We start from the raw sequence: 20,115 nt of genomic DNA, 5'->3' as shown, positions 1-20,115 counted from the left end.
CATGACACTGGGGGAATAGGTGTCCATTCGTGTTTAGTCCCCAGTGCCAGCGCACCTGGGCATCACAGTGGCCAGGAAGTAGAAAGGACATGCACCACCACCTGCTAGTTAAACTCACAGCTTGGTGCTACAAGGCAGGCACTCTGTAATAAATGATTTCTGTAAGGCCCAATATTTCCATTTCAATACAACAGATACACTACAGATTTTCAAGTTCGTAAAGCAGACAGTGAGGCAAATGCAAATTTCTCTTTAAAAATATTGTAAAGCAGACACTTACTTGTGGAGGAATGATGTTCTCAATACTGATACCCACATACACCAACCGTTCTTTCCTTTAAGGGAAAATCACAAATAAAATGAGATTGTCTAAGATTTAAAAATCATAAAATCATTCAGGAGTACAGCGGACATTAAAATTAAAATGCTTGCTTATAATTTCTGTTATCAGACAGACAAAACTGAGTAAGAGCAAATTACATCTTAACTATTCTCTATTAAATTTATGGTACTGATGCTTGTGAGAGGCATATCTTCTACAAGTATCAAAATTGAGTGCTCTGAGCAGAAAGCCCACTTTGTACTAATTATAACTCACCCTTGAATGATTCAGGTTTTTTGGCTTTTTGGGTCACACTAACAATGCTCAGAAATTACTCCTGGCGGTGCTTGGGGGACCATACCGGATGCCGGGGATTGGACCTGGGTTGGCCATGTGCAAGGCAAAGGCCCTACTCCCTATACTATCACTTCAGCTCCACTGAATGACACAAAATTTGAAGGGAATCAACTTTTATGAAATTTACAAAACCAATGCAGTATAGTACTATAATCTCATTAACACTTTTTCTCTAGCTACCTTATTGCAAAAATATAGTATTATACATGTAACATACAAAATGTTAATCATTAAACATTCCTCAAAAAACTAGAAACTGAACTTCAATACCAATACCACTCCTGGAAAAAATTCTAGGGGCCCTCCAAAAAACAACACAGAAAAGGTATCTGCACTCCTATGTTCATCACAGTACTATTCATAATAGAATCTGTAAAATACCCAAGTGCCAAAAACAGATGAGTGGATAAAGAAACTATAGTACATATACACAGTGAAATATTATGCAGCTGTTAGGATAAAATGAAGTCATGAAATTTCCTTATACATGAATGGATATGGAGAGTACCATCCTGCGTGAAATGAGTTAGAGGGAGGACAGACATAGAATGATGGCACTTATTTGTTGAAACGAGGGTTAAGAGAACTGGTCCCAGGTAGGAAGCTTGCCACAAGGGGGTGGGGTTTGGGGAGTGCAGTTAAGACAGAGAAGGGGACACTATAACAATAATGGTTGGCAATGACCACTCTGGACAAGAACTGGGTACTGAAAGGAGGTAGAGTGATATGCATGATAGCACTTCAGTAACGGTAGCAAATCACAGTGCCTACAAAGAGAAAAAAAAGGAGGTGGGGAGAGAGGGAAAAAGAAAAGTGTTTGCCATAGAAGAAGGCCTTGGGGGTGAGGGGATTTGGAAGGAAAAGGGGGAAAGTGGTGGTGGGATGGGTGTTGGAATACCGTATGACTGAAATTATGAACTATTTTGCAACTGTATAACTATCTCACTGTGATTCAATAATAAAAAAATTTAAATACTTGTTTATCAGCTGATTATGCTATCATTAAAGCTTTTAGTCAAGAATAGTCCATTAGTTTTAGAAGAGTCTAAGTTATATTGGAGGGGGACATGGCTATTGTTCAGAGGCGGAGCACTGACTTTCACTATGTAAGATTCTGGGTTTCACCCTTGGCACTGCACCTGTCCCTCAGATTGCTATATTCGAACTGCCTAGGAAGTTAGCTCAAATTATCACACTGCTCAAAGGTCCACTGCAATGTACTTTTATGCTTGGGAGTTTTCAATAATACACATATATATGTACAAACACAGCTACACATTTGGGGGGGTTGTTTAGTATTTTGGGCCACATCCAGTGATGCTCAGGAATTTCTCCTGGCTCCGCAGTAAGGAATCACTCCAGGCAGTGCTTAGGGGACAATATGGGATGCCGGGGATCAAGCCCGGGTCAGTCGCATGCAAAGCAAATGCTCTACCTGCTGTTCTATAGCTCCAGCCTCACAAAGCTGTAATCTTGTGGTAATAAGTATCACTATGAAAAAAATTGAATTCTACAAAACTGAACCACATTAAGGTCCCAGGGAATTATACTCAGATCATTTACTTCTTGCTTGCAGAACCAAAAATAAATGCAGCCATACAGCTCCATATTCTGTGATGCTAAAATAAAGATACTTTTAGAGGGGCTGGAACAATAGTACAGCAGATAGGCTTTTTTTCTGGCACAGAGCAGATATGGGTTAGATCCCAACCATACCATTTGGTACCCTCAACACCAGTAGGAGTGATTGCTGAGCACAGAACCATCTATTTCCAAAATAATCGCTGGAGCCAAGTTCTATAAGGAATCTTTATAGCCAGCTGAATAAACTTCTGCTATATCAGACCACACAAAGCATCAACTGTTAGACAGATGTTGGCTAGTCACTAACACTGAGTCTTTCACCTGTCCCACTACACTGGAGTGGTACGGCCATTTGTGGTACAGCCTACAGAATATACTTCTGCAGGCCAATTATATTGCCTGGTACGAAATAGGCTCATAATAAGAAAATCAAGCAAAGTGGTCAAAAACTGAACAAATTCATGCACAAGAGGGAATGATGTTCTTATATTATGACACAGAGAGTAAGTGGGAAGGCTCTAAGTTGCTATGATTAGTAGGAAACGTATTATACTGATTTATGAAAAAGGATGAATAAAAACGTGTTTAAAAGTGAAATAATTTGGAATTTACAGTCAATATATAATGTATTTTAGGAACATACAAATTTTGCTAGAGCTCCCAATACAGAAACATAAAAGCAGACATGTGTGTGCATGCATTAGGAGCTCTAAATAATGAAAGGTTGGTTAAATAAATTATTGGGAAGATATAACAAACAGCAAAAATTCCAGTTATTTGGTCTTGTGCTTAATTAGTCTTCTTATAACAATAACTTTATTCTCCTTTCTATGGTCCAACCTCACATAGGATTTATTGCACAATCTTAAGGCACAAATCTACATGTCCCTTGAATAACTACATTTAAGGAAAGAGTATCACGAAAAGGAGAAGAAATTGAACTAATAAATCAGAGGTCAATGAAATAAACAATAGGGAAAAATGATGCTACATTTTAACAAAAATTTTTTAAATTCAAATAGAAAAAAGGGTCTCACTCTAACAGGGATTGAATGCAGGGCCTGAAACACACAAGGCAAGTGGCTTTGGCACTCAGACACAAGACCGGCCACAAAACAGTCAATTATTTAATAAATTTATTTTTGGTTTTGAAGCGCAGCAGTGTTGACTGCTTACTCCTAGCTCTGTGCTTAGGAGTCACTCTTAGTAGGTCTGGGGGATGTTATGGACGGCAGGAATCAAATCCAGGGTTGCTGTGTGCTTGGCAAGTACCCAATATTACCTCTCGGGCCCTATTTATTAAAACTGCCTTAATCGTTTCAGGGACTGAATCCAGAGTCTCACACATATAAGGGAAAGTTCTAGTGTCAACCTACATCCCTGATCTTAAATTAAAGAATTTTGGGTGGCAGGTAGTCTAGGGGCATACTGGTGGTATTTCGGGCTTACTCATGTTCGGCAACTCAGGCATCACTCCTGGCCAGGTTTGGGGGATCATACACGGTGGTGGGAATCAAACCCAAGTTGTCCACCTGCCAGGCAAGCACTAAACCTGCTATACTATCTTTCTGACCTCTAATACTTAAAACTTTTTAACAGCAGCAGCATAATCTACAGCAGTCCAAGCACCAGATAAAGGTAAAAACAAAAAGGTGTCCCTTAATATGTCATGGGTACCCGGACTATGGGAGGTGGTCTGACTGACAATTTTCAGCACATTCTTGGCTTTGAGGGAGAATACCTATCCTCTCAAGCCCGTGCTATCGACATTGCTGAGTTTAATGATTTTCAACATACAAAAATTTTTTTAGAGGCACAGGCAGATTTTAAGGCACAAGGGATATTCCATTTTGAAGGGAGGGCGCTCCCACCAGTGCTCTGGGGCTGGGAGCCAATCTGGACGACTTAGCACCATGAGTAGCTCTGGTAGTGCTTGAGGCCCCAAGGTCTGGCCTGCAAGGCACGTGCTCTGGGCCTTTGAACTGCATCCACAGGCCTTTAATGTTTAATTATTACTTGTCTTTAGGCATCTGCAATGTAAGAAAAACAAAACCAGGAGCACCTCAGCACAGTTCCCTGGCCTCACTACATGAGCCGGGAACTCAGCAGTAGAGTACATACCTCATGTATGTGAGGCCCTGGGTTCCCACCCTGGATCTGACACATACAAAATAAAATGCCTACCCGCACCCCCGCAACTAGAATATCTAAATACACAGATCCTTAGATAACTTATTTGGGAAGGAGGGAGGCTTCTCAGCAGTGCTCAGGGAGTCTGCGGCCACTTCCTTTGGAACTTGGCCTGGAACTGCAGGTCTGTAGGCTCACTGGCCAGGCCTGGTGACTTGTGCTGGGGGTCCATCCTGGATTAAACCTGGATCCTTGCAGCAGACATAAAGCTCTCTCCCTAGTTCTAGACAACCAATTAAAAAAAAAAAAAAAGAGGAAGTACCAAAGCCTAAACCGTGCCTATCTTCTGTATGTGGGTCACACAAGGCTCCACCATGAGCTCCTCCTGGCAGTGCTAGGGGATTGCCCCTGGAGGTGCTCAGCCACAGAACTACATTTCTGGCAATAAACTTATTTTTATGGTGCACCTTTGAAAAGAGTAAAGTTAGGAATCTTAAGGTAAGGTACATTTTGAGAAACTTTGTGGCTGAGAGCAGGTAAGAGCTAGCACAGCAACAGCTGAAGGGACTAAGGTCAACTGAAAGAAAACACTTAGGTTGTGTCACAGCACCTTGTACAATAGCACAAAGGAACAAAGTATCTGACTGATAAATCCTCTGAAAACTCTCTTTAGCATTTCCATTCCTTTATCATAGTAACTATCTAAATTCAGGCCTTATTAACTCCCAAACGCAGCAAAAGTAAGACAGAATTCGTTAGGATGGTAGGCAAAGGTGAAAGTAGAAGAGTTAACAGGGGTGGGCTGTAGAAGCACACTGAAGGGCCAGACAGGTAGAATGGGATTAAGACATTTGCCTTGCACACTGCTGATCTGGGTTTCATCCTGGCACCTCAGGTTTTTCAAACCACCTTAATTAATTCTAATTCTTCCATTGCCAGAGCATTGAAAAAAAAAAGTGATTAAACATCTACTTCCTGTGATTATTCCCTTGTTGCCTGAGGAGAACAGTTTAAATTCTATAACCAGGCATGCGAAGATGTTCACAATTTGGTTTCAGTATTTTTTTTTTTTTGAGGATTTTTTAGCCACATCCAGTGATACCCAGGGGTTATTCCTGGCTCTGTTTAGGAAATTATTTCTGGTGAGAACACAGGACCAATTGGGTGCTGGGGATTCAACTTGGGTTGGTCATGTGCAAGGTGTGATCTTCCCTGCTGTACTGTCTGTCTCCATTTACTGTTTTTTGGATCATACTAGAATACTCAGGGCTTACTTCTAGCTCTACGCTCAGGGATCACTCTGGCAGGGCTTGGGGCCCATACAAGGTACCAAGATGAACCTCATCAGCAGTATGCAAGGCATGTGCCTACCCCCGTTCTCCTTCTCTGGCCCCTTGGTATACATTTTTAGAACTAACCCCTATTAACTCTTCTACTCTCACTTTTGCCTACATTTGTGGACTTTGCTTAAAATGCCCTCTCTCTGCATTTACTTAGAGAACTAAAGCATGACTCACAAAATGAGATTGCACTGCTCTGAATCACAAATCACAAATCATCCTGTTATTCGTCGATTGCCTCGAGCAGGCCCCAGTAACGTCTCCTTCATCCTAGCCCTGAGATTATATTCAAGGCTCTTTAGGAGAATGAGACCCATTATTGTTACTGGTATTTGGCATATTGGGTACGCCACAGGGAGTTTGCCAGACTCTGCCGTGTGGGCAGGCTACATTCGGTAGCCTGCCAGTTTGAATATACCTTGGTTTGTATATTTTGTACTAGAACTCTAGCTTCATATTTTTATACTCTCTGGTGAAAGATGACATTACCTCTTCAATCTGGCTAGATAACAGATATGTATGAATGAATGGAAACAAGTGTAATCAAAGAAGATACAAATAAATACATACCAACCTAACCACCAAATCTGGAACCTCCAACTTTTATTCATTCTTATTTTGGGGGGGGGGGGGACTTCCTAAGCAGTGATGAGCAGGCCCATGGGCTACCTGCAGACATAATCAGGCAAGCAGGCTGTGGGTTCAATGCCAGGGCTTGAAGATGCACAGCTGCTGGGGTCTGCGGTTTGGGCTATCACCCAGTTCATATCCAGTGATGCTTGGGAGTCATGCAGTAGCAGAGCTCAGACTGCACCCCAGTTCGTGAAGATCATTCATCTTTGACTATTGAGCTCTCTCTCCAGTCTTCAGAAACCCCTTAAGGCTCAACACCAGTCTCTGTTCCTCCAAGAATCATTAATTACTTTAAATCACAATGAATGACTGCAGTGGCAGACTGAAAGGGGAGGCATCACTTAAACATTTGTACACCTTTCAGCATTAAAATGCTCTATACTGCTTTCTCAGAGCTGCGATGGGCTACATCGCCATCTCCCTGAACTTCCCAAAGCCTCACGTCCACAACCCAAAGCTGCCACCCAAATAAAAAGGCTACTCCAGCTGTACCTTGCGGATAAAAATACTGTACTCCCTTAACAAGCACAATGACTGCTTAGTACTTGTATTGCAAACCATAACACACAAAGAAGACAGAGGAGAGACAGAGAAAATGGGGCAGACAGACAGGCAGAAAAGAGAGAGGAGAGAGACAGAGAGAGAAGAGAGCGAGATAGGGAGAGAGAGAGAGAGAGAAGAGAAAGAGAGAAAAGCACCTGCCAGGAAAGTAGGCTGGGGGTGGGGAGCAGAGAAACTGGTAATAATGGTGGTGGAAAATGTACACTGGTGGAGGGATGGGTGCTGGAACACTATATAACTGAAACCCTATCATGAACAGCTATCTCAAGGTGATTCAAAAAGATGCTCTGTATTCCACCGTTAAGAATTCTGCTCACCCAAAGAGATGGCATGTACTTCTAGTCTACCTGTCCTCATTACAGTACAGAGCTAACTCTGAACTGTAAGTACGTATCCATCCTCCACAATGTGTGGACTAACATATATTCAGTGTAGATTCTAATACATATTGATAGGATTTTCCTAGAAAAGGACAAATAAAAATCAATCATGTTTGGCAGGGACTAAGATCTGCATACAGTGGAAAAGTAGACACAGACAATATGTAAACAAATAAGCACTGCTCATTTATAGTGCTTACATAAAACTATGGCATATCGAATACTCTCGGTAGCTTGCCGGGCTCTCCAAGAGGGGCGGAGGAATCGAACTCGGGTCGGCCATGTTGGCTGCGTGCAAGGCAGACGCCCTACCCGCTGTGCTGTCGCTCCAGCCCAAGTGACAATTGATATGCCAGACACAGTAACAACAAAGTCTCCAAAGGAGACGTTACTGGGCCCGCTCGAGCAAATCGATGATCAACGGGAGAGCCTTTACCTTTTTTACCTTTACATAAAACTATGTGCTGTGAAATGCAATTCTTGTTTTTTCCAGCTTACTAAAAAAAAAAATATTTATAATTACCAGCAATACAAAACAAGAAACAGACAGACGTGGTCCACATAATTTGCCAATCCCTTTACGAGTGATTCTTTTTATTATTCATGTGATAATGCCTGGGCTGGAGTGATAGCACAGCAGGTAGGACGTTTGCCTTGCACGCGGCTGACCCAGTCGACCAGAGTTTGATCCTCTGCCCCTCTCAAAGAGCCCAGCAAACTACCGAGAGTATCTCACCCACATGGCAAAGCCTCACAGGCTACCCGTGACGTATTAGATATGCCAAACACAGTAACAATAAATTTCACAATGTTACTGATGCCCGCTTGAGCAAGTCAATAAACAACGGGAGGATGGTGACAGTGATAATGCCTGGGGATGTCCACGCATAATTCAGATGGACACACGACTCTAGACTGCAGCACGTTCCCAGGTAAAGTATATCAAAATGGGGGAACCTGGGGGCACTGGTGCTGGGAAATGTACATTGGTGGAGAGACAGGAGTTGGAACACGGTATGACTGAAAACCAATCATGAACAGTTTTGCAAAGGTCAAAAAAATAACAAATTAAAAAAAAAAGCATATCAAAATACCTGCGTTCAGCACGTTCCTTCTTCTTTAAGGCAACATCTAAATCCTGCAACTGTTCTTCCAATTTCTCACATAACAGTTTCTGAAATAGTGAAACAGATGAATGCCATTGTAGAATCCTTCCCAAAGCACTCACTGGCACACTGCTCTGAGCGCTGACAGGGGCCACCCAGTGTATGAATGGATCTTTAAATACTCTAGAGAGATGCTATAGCACATGTAGATCTGAATATAAACTTTGTATTTTTTAAGTAAAACACATGTCAGAGAAATAGCAGCTAAGGCACATGCCAGGTATATAAGCAGCCAGGGTCGGAGTCCTAGAATCAAATGGTCTCTTAGCTGGGGGTACCCTCGGGGTCCCTACACTGCAAGGCCTGCAGCACCACAGTCTCAAGACTTATAATGAATCACCACCGAGTTGACTGAAAATTGCCGGTGCGGTGCTGAGACCTCCTGAGCAGTACATAAGAACTATCAGGGACCACAGATAAAGTTAAAATGGTTAGAATTTGCCTGGTTGTCGGGCTCCTAGTTCAATCAAAAACCAGATATGGCTCTGGTAATCCACAGCACTATTGGTCCAAGCCCTGGAATACCCCACAGTCAGGCTGTCTCTCTCCTAAGACCCCTGAACAATAACTGTGAGTCCCACTTATTCATCCTGCACACTTAAAATAACCAAAACAACAAAAATAAAAATATGCCAACAAGCCCAAAATAAAAACCGTCACCAAAAAACCCAAAAGGGACACAATGGCTAAAAACCCCAAGCCCCAGCTTTCCTGTTTCTTTGGTTTGGGGCGCAATACCAGCTGTGCAAGGGGGGTTGAAAGTGGGGGCTATTATTGAATCTATGCTTAGGAGTCCTTCTCAAAGATGCCAGGAGTTGGCTTGGCATCTGCACGCAAAGGGTGCACACAGCCCTGTGAGCAAGCTCTCTGGTTCCAAATACTAATTTTTAAATGATTTTTTTTGCAGGGGAATGAGAGGAGGGTAGGTTGGTGGGTTGGGCCATACAACAACCTAGGGGGTGCTCAGGGGCTATCCCTGGCTCTGTGCTGGAGGCTCTAGGTGTGCCATGTAGGGTATAGCAACATGTACCAGCATCACCACATCCAAAAGCATTTTAAAGCACACCTTATGTACACAATATGATGGTGAAGTTAAAATCACTATTTCAATGTATTTATTTTAAAATTTTGGCCACACCAACTGGATCGCAGGGTTTACGCCTGGTTCTGTGTTCTTGGCCCTGCTTGTGGGACTATATAAAGTGTCAGGGAGCAAACCTGGGCTGGCAGCATACAAGGCCTTATCCTCTGTGCTATTGCTCCAGCACTATTTTTAAAAAGGAAAATGATAGGGCCTAGAGAGATAGAACAGTGGGTAGGGAACTTGCCTTGCACACAGTCAACCTGGGTTTGATCCCCAGTATCCCACATGGTCCCCCCGAGTCCTGTCATGAGTGAATCCTGAGCACCACTGGCTGTGACCCCAAACCAAAACAAAACAAATAAAAAGAGATTGGAAATCTACAAAACCACGCTCAAAAGAGAGCTGAAAAAAGGACCAAGGAAATCTCTTAAGTGCCAGAGCACATGCTTCCCAGGCGGGGACCCTGAGCTTGGAACTCCAAGTATTACCAAGAATGGCACAAGCAGTCTCCAGCAGCACCGGTGTGGCCCCAAAACAAGATAAAGAAAACAAAGGCAGAAACAGCATCAACCACCAAGAGTTAAAGAATGAAAGTGCTAAGGATGTGCTTAAGGAATGCATAAAATGTGGTGAAGGGGAATCCAAACCAGGAACCCTGAGCACCCACTGAGCCTGGGGCGAGATGTGTGTGTAGGGGGGCGGGGGGGGGGGTGTTGGGGGACCAATAACCGGAGAATTGGGGGCTAAAGAGCAAGTCAGATATGCACTGAGCCTCGGCCAACCCCTGGTCCTTGGAGCACTGTGGGCGCCGTGTGGAAGAATTCTCCAGGGGAACCCCAGCACTGCAGTGACCAGGCAGCACAGCACTGGCGTGCACTGAATCACGGCCCCGGCTGGCCAATAACTGCTCTAAGGCCCTGGACTTCCTAAGGACTGCAGGGGAGGCCCAACAGGCAAAGAATAACCAGACAACTGGAGAAATGAAGTTGTGCTGGGCCATACATGTTGGCAAGGGGGGCAGAACCATTCTCCATCAGGAATGATCATCAGAGGAGGGCGAAGGCAGGCGGTATGATAGCCACTGTCACAGGAGTCACACAGAAGAATCTGAAAAGAACCGAGAAGAATATTAACCTGACTGTGGCTAAACCTCAGTGACACTTATGTATAATTCAGCATTTCTAAGTTGTATACTGCAAACTCTTCACTGAGTAAAGCATGAAAAAGATCTGATCATGAGGGACCTGACACACTACATAAAAGACAAAACCACAAAAATATTATACTACACAACTTACAAAGGGCAACTCCATTCTAAGCAAATGACCACCCTCTGATAGTGTGTCACTGGAGATATCATATGATCTTTGTAACAGAGTTTTATAGTCATGAGTTACTCTATCATTGGGCTTTAAAAATACAAGTAACTTCCAATTAAAGTAACATTTCCACAATGAAAAACATTATCGGTGCAAAGAAACATTTAAGATACAAATTTGAATATGGAAGGGGCTGAGGTATAAAAAGAAACAGAGCTATACTTAGAATCATTATATAAAAGCTAACAATAATCAGCTTTAAGTGGATATTTATTATTTAAGACAACCAATTCTCTAAAACAAAAATGGTACATTCACAAACATTTCACTTTTAAAAAAGAACAAATTTAGTTTTAGAGAAGAGCTGGAATGACAGTCGCGTTCTCATAAACCTTTTATTCAGCTTCTGTGAAACCTTTCCCATAACCATGGTATATTCATGAAAACTAAGAAATTAACATGAGGCCCTGGTCCTAAGAACTCAAGGCTATAAGCTGCACTCAGAACTTGAATCCTGAGGTCATATGGGTTCCCCAAAGCACATGGTTGCTAATGTGACCGTGCATTTCTTCACTTCATTATATCTCACAGAGTGGTTACACCAATATTCTAACTACAGTTGCCTATCCACATAACAACACACAAAAGCAATCTCCGGTGTGCAAAACTCACAATGGGAAAGCGACAAAAAACCCTACCATGCTTCAAGATGGTAACCCTGAAGACAAGATATATGACTAAACTGATAAGAACTTTAAAGAGGAAATGGTGTGGGTCTTTTAGGAGCACAAAGAAACAATGGAACACAGTCAATAAAACGCAAGAGGACATATGAGAGCAGAAATTAAAAAAACTACAAGCAGAAATAACAAAACTAAAGAATTTGGTAGATGACATAAACTTACTGGAAGGTCTTAGCTGCAGGGGAACAGTACTAAGGATAAAACTAGTGAGTGCCAAGATGAAATGAAGATAATCTCCAGAGAACGGCAAAAGGAAAAAAGAAGGAAGGGAGGGAGGGAAGAAGGGAGGGAAGTCCAAACAAACATAAGACAAAACCCCTGAGATCAATTCAAGAGGAACTACCTAGGAATCATCGAGGTCCAAAGGGATAGGAAGGCAACCTTGATGAAGAAGCAATAGTCAAAGACATCACTGCAGAGAAGTTCACAGAACTGGAAAGTGCATGCACCCAGTATGGATCTCTTTTAAGAAGTACCAGTTAAAAGAGATTAAAATGAAAATACTCCAACACACACCCTAATCAGAATAACAGAAGCCACAAATATAGTTAAAAAACAAAACAAAGAAAAAACAAAAACTCAATGAAATAGAGGCCTTACCAAGAATACTTTACCCGCCAAACTATCATTCGGATTTGAAGGAAGATACACATCATGGTTAAATAAGAGCTCAAGAAGTGCAGAGACTTGAAACCACTTCTACATGAAAAACTAAAAGGGCTACTCTAAGAGAAGACAAATCTCACAAACACATCCAACTTCTAAAGAAAGATTGGCATAATAACTCCACAATAATAATCTCACTTAATGTCAACACAGGGGACACCAAGTAGTATAATGGATTAGGAAAGAGAATCCAACCTTCTGCTGCTTACAAAAAACACATCTGAACAGTAAGGACAAACACAAACTCAAAACCAAAGGTTGGAAGACATTATTTCAAGCATAAATCCCTCACAAAAAGGCTGGTGTGGCCACACTGGTATCAGACAACACTAACTTCAATTTTTAAAAAGCTGTAAGAGAAGGGACTTTTTATTTTTAATAGTGCCAGTATTTATTTCATATTATGCGACAAATTGACATTTGGTTTTATTTATTTCACTTGACAATATTTAAAGGCATACAATTTTTCACTTTGAAAGGTTTTTTTTTTTTAAATTTTTATTAGTGAAACACCATGAGGTACATTTCTTAGTGATGAAGCGAAATGTACACCAGGAAGAATGCACACTCCTAAGCATCTAATACATCCAATGAGGAAACAACAAAGGCAAGAGATTGAAAAAGACATCAGTAACAACACAAAAGTTATAGTTGAAAATTTCAACACTAATCTATTAACACTTGATAAATCAACTAGATTAAGACTCACCAAGCAGGGGCTGGAGAGATAGCACAGCGGGTAGGGTGTTTGCCTTGCACGGGGCCAACCCAGGTTCGATTCCCAGCATCCCATATGGTCCCCTGAGCACCGCCAGGAGTGACTCCTGAGTGTAGAGCCAGGAGTAACCCCTGTGCATCACCAGGTGTGACCCAAAAAGCAAATAAATAAATAAATAAATAAAATGCACCACCTTTAAAAAAAAAAGACTCACCAAGGAAATACTGAACTTGATGAAGAAATAGAAGAGAGAGACTTAATAAAAAAAAAAAATTGAGGCTTTTTTTAATCCCCTAAAAGCAAAATACATATTCTTCTCCAAAATACACAGGGATATTTTCCATGACAGACGGCATGCTAAGCCGTAAAACATACCACTGTAAATCCAAGATAATAGAAACTGTATCAACTATCTTCTCAGATCATGTGCTCTGAAAATAAAATTTAACCACAAACAGAAATGGAGAAATTAACTCAACAAGAAATGACACAGCTCACTATGGAAAACCAGTAGGTGAGGGAGGAAAACAAACGATTTCTGGAAACAAATGAGAACGAGGACATGAGCTAGCAGAACTTGTGGGATACAGCAAAAGCTGTGAAAGTTCACAGCTATGAAGCAACCATTAGGAAGGAAGAAAGAGCCACAGGACAGCTCAAAAATCTGGAAAGTAATCAATGAAAGGACACAAAAGCAGGTGGAGGAAAGAAATTATAAAACGTAGAGCAGAAATTAATGAGTGGAAATTCCCACTCTCCCCCAAAATAAACCCTAAAAATTAATGAAACCAAGTGCTGGTTATTTGAAAGATCAATAAATCACTAGCAAGATTTAGAGAGAGAGAGAGAGAGAGAATACTAATAAACTGAATCAGAAATTAAAGTGGGGCAAATACAATTACGTATTATTTCCAAAGAGATATTTATCTAATGAATACTATCAAAAGCACTGAATTTTTAAATGTACTTAAAAACATTACTTATTGTGAATTTCTATGGCTGATTAGTGTAATATATAGTTTTTAAAGCAAGGGTCTAAATGTGTAACATTAACTGGAAAAGAACCTAGATAGACATCAAAAAAAAAAATAAAAAAGAGAAAGAAATCAAAGGAAGGTATACTATAACAAGTATCACTGAACTTCAAAGTACCATCAGAGTCTACTTTGAAAATCTTTATGCCACAAAAGGAGAAAATCTAGACGAAATAGACAAATTCTTGGACTCTGAATCAGATGATTTGGATTACCAGAACACACCTATCACTATCGAGGAAATTGAAATGGTAATCAGAGGTCTTCCCCAAACTGAAGAATCAGCAACTACACCCATGAACCACCATCACTGTCACGGAAGCTCATCTACTAGCCTTGTTCCAGAGACTCATAAATAAATCTCAAAGAGATCTACTAACCACAGATATTTCTCAGACACCCATTCCCAGCTGAGGACTCCAGGTTGATCTCGGAGGGGGCGGGCCAGCTCCCACATTGCAAAGGTGCTGTCATGCTTTGGCCCAGACCCCACCACCACACGACTGAGCACCACAGAGAACTTACTTGGGCAAAAAGTCCAGGTGCATAGTTCTCTGTGGTTAGAAACTCCAGACCTTCTACAAGACAGAGTGGGTGATCTCCCCTATCTCCCCATGCTCCAGAAGACCTAGGAGCCACACCCATGTACCACCACTGCAGTCCAGTTATTTAACTGTCAGTTAACTATTCTGGATTTTCTGGAGCATGCAGCTGCTCCAGAAAAATGGGGGGAAACAAACAAACAAACAAACAACAACAACAACAAAAAAAAACATTAAAAAGAAAAGAGAAAAGAACCACCAAACCTGAAACAGAAGCCCAGGTGCAGATGGGTTCATTAGTGTGTACTTCCAAACCTTTAAGGGAGACCCAAAGGAGACCCACTGCCAACCCTTTTCAGGGTCTTCTAGGAAATCAAACAGTCCCTAAAAGAAATAGAAACAGTCCCCAAAAGTTTCTTTTCTTTTTTTCCAGTCACATGAGAGTATTATTTATTAAACTAGTAAACCATGGTCAGTTTCCCACCCCCCACCCCCACTTTACACAGAGTGCTTTACAAAGTTGTTCATGATTTGTTCGAGGCGTTCAATATTGCAACTCCAACCCCACTGTCACCTTCCCTCCACCACTGTTTCCATCTTCCCAGCCATCTCTCACGCCTGCCCCTATAGCAGAGCCACAGCAATTTATTTTATATTGCTTGTTACCACTAAGTGGCTAACAGAATGATCAAAAAATGTTTCCATAGAAAAAAATTGTGAAAATTGTTGTATCTTTCTATGGAGACATTATGTCTTTGACTGAGGGCTTACTAAGATGTACTAAGCTGTTGTTGCAAGTTAAACCTTTTCCATTTATGTTTTTGTTAGCTGAGACTCCTTGGCTTCTGTTTTACACCCCATCCAATATGGCATGCTCCAACTGGGATGTTAGTGTTGCAGTTTGGAGATGCTGCTCCAGAAAATCCAGAATACTGAACTGGGCAGTCTAGGAGGAGGTATGACAGTGGCGCAGGGGGGTGGGATCAGCTGCTGGGACTTTTTGTTTGGGCAAGAGCTGGCCCACCCCATCCCTCTTTGAGATAATCCTGGAAATCTCAGAGAGGAATAGGTGAGAAATTTTTGTGGTTAGTTGATCTCTTTCGAGATTTATTTTCTGAGTCTCTGGAACAAGGCCAACAGGCGCACTTACATACTCTCAAACAGTTTCTATGAAGTAAATATTATCATGACACCAAAAGTGGCAAGAGGCAGCACGGACAAAGGAAAATTAGAGACGGATATCCTTGATAAACATAGAAGCAAAGATCTTCAACAAAATATTAGCAGACTGAATCCAACAATTCGTGAAAAAGACCATACACCATGACCTAGTGGTACTCATCCTAGGTATGCAAAGGTGGTTTAACATACACAAGTCAATCGGTATAATACACCATATCAATACAAGAAAAAAGAAAAGTCATATAATCACATCATTTGATGCAGAGAAAGCATTCGACAAGATTCAAAACCCATTCATAATAAAAACAAAACTCTCAATAAAACGGGAATTAAAGAAACTTTTGTCAACATAGCAAAGACATTTACCACAAGCCCACAGCAAAATATTATACTCTGTGGGGGAAAACTAAAAGCCTTCCCCTTAAGATCAGGCACAAGACAAAGTTGCCCACTCTCGCCACTTTTATTCAATATAGTATATACATTCCACAGTAATTAGGCAAGATAAAGATATTAAGAACATCTATATAGGAAAACAGAAAGTTATCATTACTTGCAGATGATATGATACTAAGAAAATACTAAAAACTACATAAAAGATCCTAGAAAGAAAAGATTTGTACAATTAAGTGACAAGCTACAAAATTAACATGCAAAAGTTTATGGTTTTCCTACATGTAGATAATGAAATAGAATAGAGACATATTAAACAAAATCCCATTTACTACTGTGCCTCTGGAAATCAAATACTTTGGAATTAGCTTGAGTAGAGAGGTGAAGGACCTATACCAAGAAAACTAAAAAAAGAGGGCACAAGGGAATGGAAACAAATCCCCTGCTCATGGATTGGGAAGATTAATATTGTCAAAACAGCAATATTACCCTAAACATTACACAGACTTATTGCAGTCCCTAAGAAATAGATCAAATTTTTTCCCAAAGAAATAGATCAAATTTTCCTAACATTTACATGGAAGAATAAATCTTCCCAAATATTCCCAAATAGCTAAAACAATCCTCAGGGAAATGATAGGAGGCATCACTTTCCCCAACTTCAAACTGTACTATAAAATGGTAGTAATTAAAATAGCATAGTACTAGACTAAGGAAAGACTGTCAGATCAACGAAACGGAATAGAAAATGCAGTGAGGTGTATGGTCAGTTAATATTCAATAAGGGAGCAAAAAATATGGCGCGAAGCAAGGAAATTTTCTTCAATAAATGGTGGTGGGGAACTGGCTGGTCATATGCAAAAAAAAAAAAAATTGAACTCAGACCTCTTTCTAATGACATACACAAGCCAGATCAAAATGTATTAAAGACCTAGATATTAGACCTGAATCCGTAAGTTACAAACAGGAAAATACAGGCAGAATTCTCCATGAAAATGAAGCAACAGGCATCTTTAAGGATGAAAAGAACTGACTAAGCAAGCAGAAGCTAAAGATAAACAAATGAGACTACATTAAACTAAGAAGCTTCTGCACTTCAAAAGAACCGATGATCAGAATACAAAGACAGCCCACAAACTAGGGGAAATTATTAACCCACATTCATCCAACAAAGGGTTCATATCTAAGACATACAGATCACTAACAGAATTCTACAAGAAAAAGACATCAAAACGTATCAAAAAATGGGGAGTGGAGATGAACAGGAAGTTATTCAAAGAAAAAATACAAATGGCTAACAAGCATATGAAAAAATGTCATATATCATTAATAACCAGAGAAATGCAAATCTAAATCATAATGAGATACATCTCAGAGACTGGTACTCATCAAAAAGAACAACTGGTGTTGGCAAGGATGTGGGGGAAAAGGGATCCTCATTAATTGCTGGTGGGAATGTGGACTGGTCAGCCTTTTTGGAAGACAATATGAAAATTTTGAATTGATATACCCCAAGAGCCCAAAAGCACAATGCAGAAAAGATATTGGCACTCCTGTATTTATTGCAGCACTATAAACAGCAGTCGAATAAGGAAACAACTGAGCCATGAACAGTTGACTAGACAAAGAAACTATGAAATATATACCCAAAAGTGACTTGATGAATGCCTTACAAATAGGAAAATGTGGTATCAGTATTGCTTATTACTGGTTATACAGCTCTGATTGTTTGTTCATGATGAGGTCTACTGGTTTTCATCATTTCATTCATTCGATTCTGCGGTGTGGTCACACATAGTGGCCTATCATCTGTTCCATGTTGTTGGGGAGGGGAGTGTAGAGGCTGTGGGCAAGTGAGAAGGGATGGGTATATTCTTGTACTGCAGTTTAAGGGACCACCTTTGCCCTTATCCATACAAACCACTGCCTCTTTCTACCACTGCCATTTATAAAATTAATCTACGCGGCAGATTCCACTTATCACACTATTCCTATGATAAAATGCCACCTAGATTTCTCATGATTGTGTTTATCAGATTACTCCTGTTGGTGCTTAGGGCTTTGACTCTGCATTCATGGATCACTCTTGACAAAGTTTAGGTGACCAAGAGGTACCAGAGACTGAATCCAGGTGGGCAGTGTGTAAGGCAAATGCCCTACTCACTGTACTATCTCTCCAGCCCCCAGTCCCAATCTAAATCTCTTACAACAAAATCTTAAGAACTTATTTCTAGAACAAATTTCAAAATTTATAATCCAAAGGGAAAAAATATCATGTAGTATTTCCAACCCACAGTAAATAATTCATTTGGAAAATGTGGAGTTGTATGCTCAATGAAATAAAATAAAATCCAATGGGAAAAAATATCATGTAGTATTTCCAACCCACAGGAAATAATTCATTTGGAAAACGTGGAGTTCTATTCTCAATGAGATTATTGCTTTTATGCTTTAGTTCAATGAAAAGAAGGGTCATGTCTTTTTTTGGGGGGGGGGGGGTTCACATAAGAGCTTCACTCATGGTGAGGCTCAGGGGATGTCATTCAAGGCACACACTACCTACCTACTGTATTGTCTCTCCAGCCTTACAGGCAATGTCTTTTTAGCATCAAATCCCTATCACTTTTAGCACACAACAGTTACTTAAAATTTTGATTTGAGGGTTATTTTTAAGCATTTTGCATTAAAAGACACTACTTGCTGGAGCATAGGTAGGGCACTTGCCACATGATGGTCCCCAAGTCCTGTCAGGAGTGAACCTTGAGTGTAGAGCTCTGAGCACCACTGGTGGGGCCCTCAAAAAACAAAAAACAACATAAAGAAAGACACTGCATAGAATCTTCAGCTGCTAATAGTTTTCACTTTGTCACCATAACTATCAATAGGGTTTTCTCCGCAATTATTTATGCAACTAAATAAATTTAGTAATTTCTATGTGTGTTCCAACATGACTTTCTCCATCTCCTTAATGTCTGCTAAACACATTTCACTTCTCTTTTTTTGGACATATTTGTTGCTATCTATTTGGATAAGTAAGGAGAAGCTGCTAAAATCTCAGGGCTGAGAAGAATGGAGACATTGGCACCCGCTCAAGTAAATTGATGAACAATGGGATGACAGTGATACAGTGATTGTTGCTTCAGCAAAAGTGTACTGAGTTTAAAAAGACACAGGGAAATAGTAGGAATAGTAAACAAGGGTTGCTTTTCCTTTCATTTGGTAGGTATAAAATGCCACTACAGCAAATTTTCTCCTGGTCCTTCACACAAAAACCTAAGATGATCCTTTAAATGCATTTAATGACTCTCAGACTGATTTAAGGATCTGTACCTCTTTGAATTACCTTTTACTACTGGGATAGAACAAATTTCATTGAGGAATTTTAAACATTAAGAAAATAAGTAATAAGTTTGTCACTAATAAAAATTAAAAAAAAATTAAAAAAATAAAATAAGCCACAAATAATGTTAGTTTGACACAAAACAGTTAACTGTGCTAGGTAACTTTACATAATTTGTTAAGAAACAGTTCTTAGGGGAAGTATGTGGCATTATTTAAATTTAATGGTAAGAAAATCAATACACAGAAAAACAAAACCAGGGGCAGAGTGACAGAAGAGCAGGTAGGGTATTTGCCTTGCACTTGCCCGACCTGAGTTCAATCCCTGGCACACCATTTAGCCCCCTGAGCATCACAGGAGTAATTCCTGAGCAAAGAGCCAGATGTAACCCCTGAACATTGTCTGGTGTGGCCCAAAATCCGAAACAAAATGAAACAAAGCCAGTTGAGAAGTGGCGGAAGGGAGGGCCTGTTTGCACCTCTCACATCACAGCACCCTGTTTCCAAGGAAAAGAGCCACAGAGAAATTTCCCAAGCTTTCTCCTCCAAAACATACCGCCCAAGGGGAAGTGTCCCTGTGTCTCTCTCTCTGTTTATTTTTACTCCCTATCTAAGAGGCATT

The 20,115-nt window shown here is 40.6% G+C and overlaps 1 protein-coding gene across 1 annotated transcript in view; it reads right to left on the bottom strand.

Moving 5' to 3' along the window:
- RSF1 (remodeling and spacing factor 1) overlaps positions 1-20,115 on the bottom strand; it is a 149,537-nt gene that overhangs the window by 17,710 nt on the left and 111,712 nt on the right. The window contains exons 8-10 of the mRNA XM_056114761.1: positions 10,560-10,664; positions 8,402-8,481; positions 281-335 (exon numbers count right to left, since the gene is read on the bottom strand). Of these exons, the coding sequence (XP_055970736.1) occupies positions 281-335; positions 8,402-8,481; positions 10,560-10,664 (240 nt within the window). The remainder of the gene's footprint in view (positions 1-280; positions 336-8,401; positions 8,482-10,559; positions 10,665-20,115) is intronic.

The sequence above is a fragment of the Sorex fumeus genome, unplaced genomic scaffold (assembly GCF_029834395.1).
Source record: "Sorex fumeus unplaced genomic scaffold, SorFum_2.1 ptg000026l, whole genome shotgun sequence".
Lineage (NCBI taxonomy): Eukaryota > Metazoa > Chordata > Mammalia > Eulipotyphla > Soricidae > Sorex > Sorex fumeus.
The sequence above is the reverse complement of the archived record's forward strand: the minus strand, read 5'-3'. Positions and strand labels throughout refer to the sequence as shown.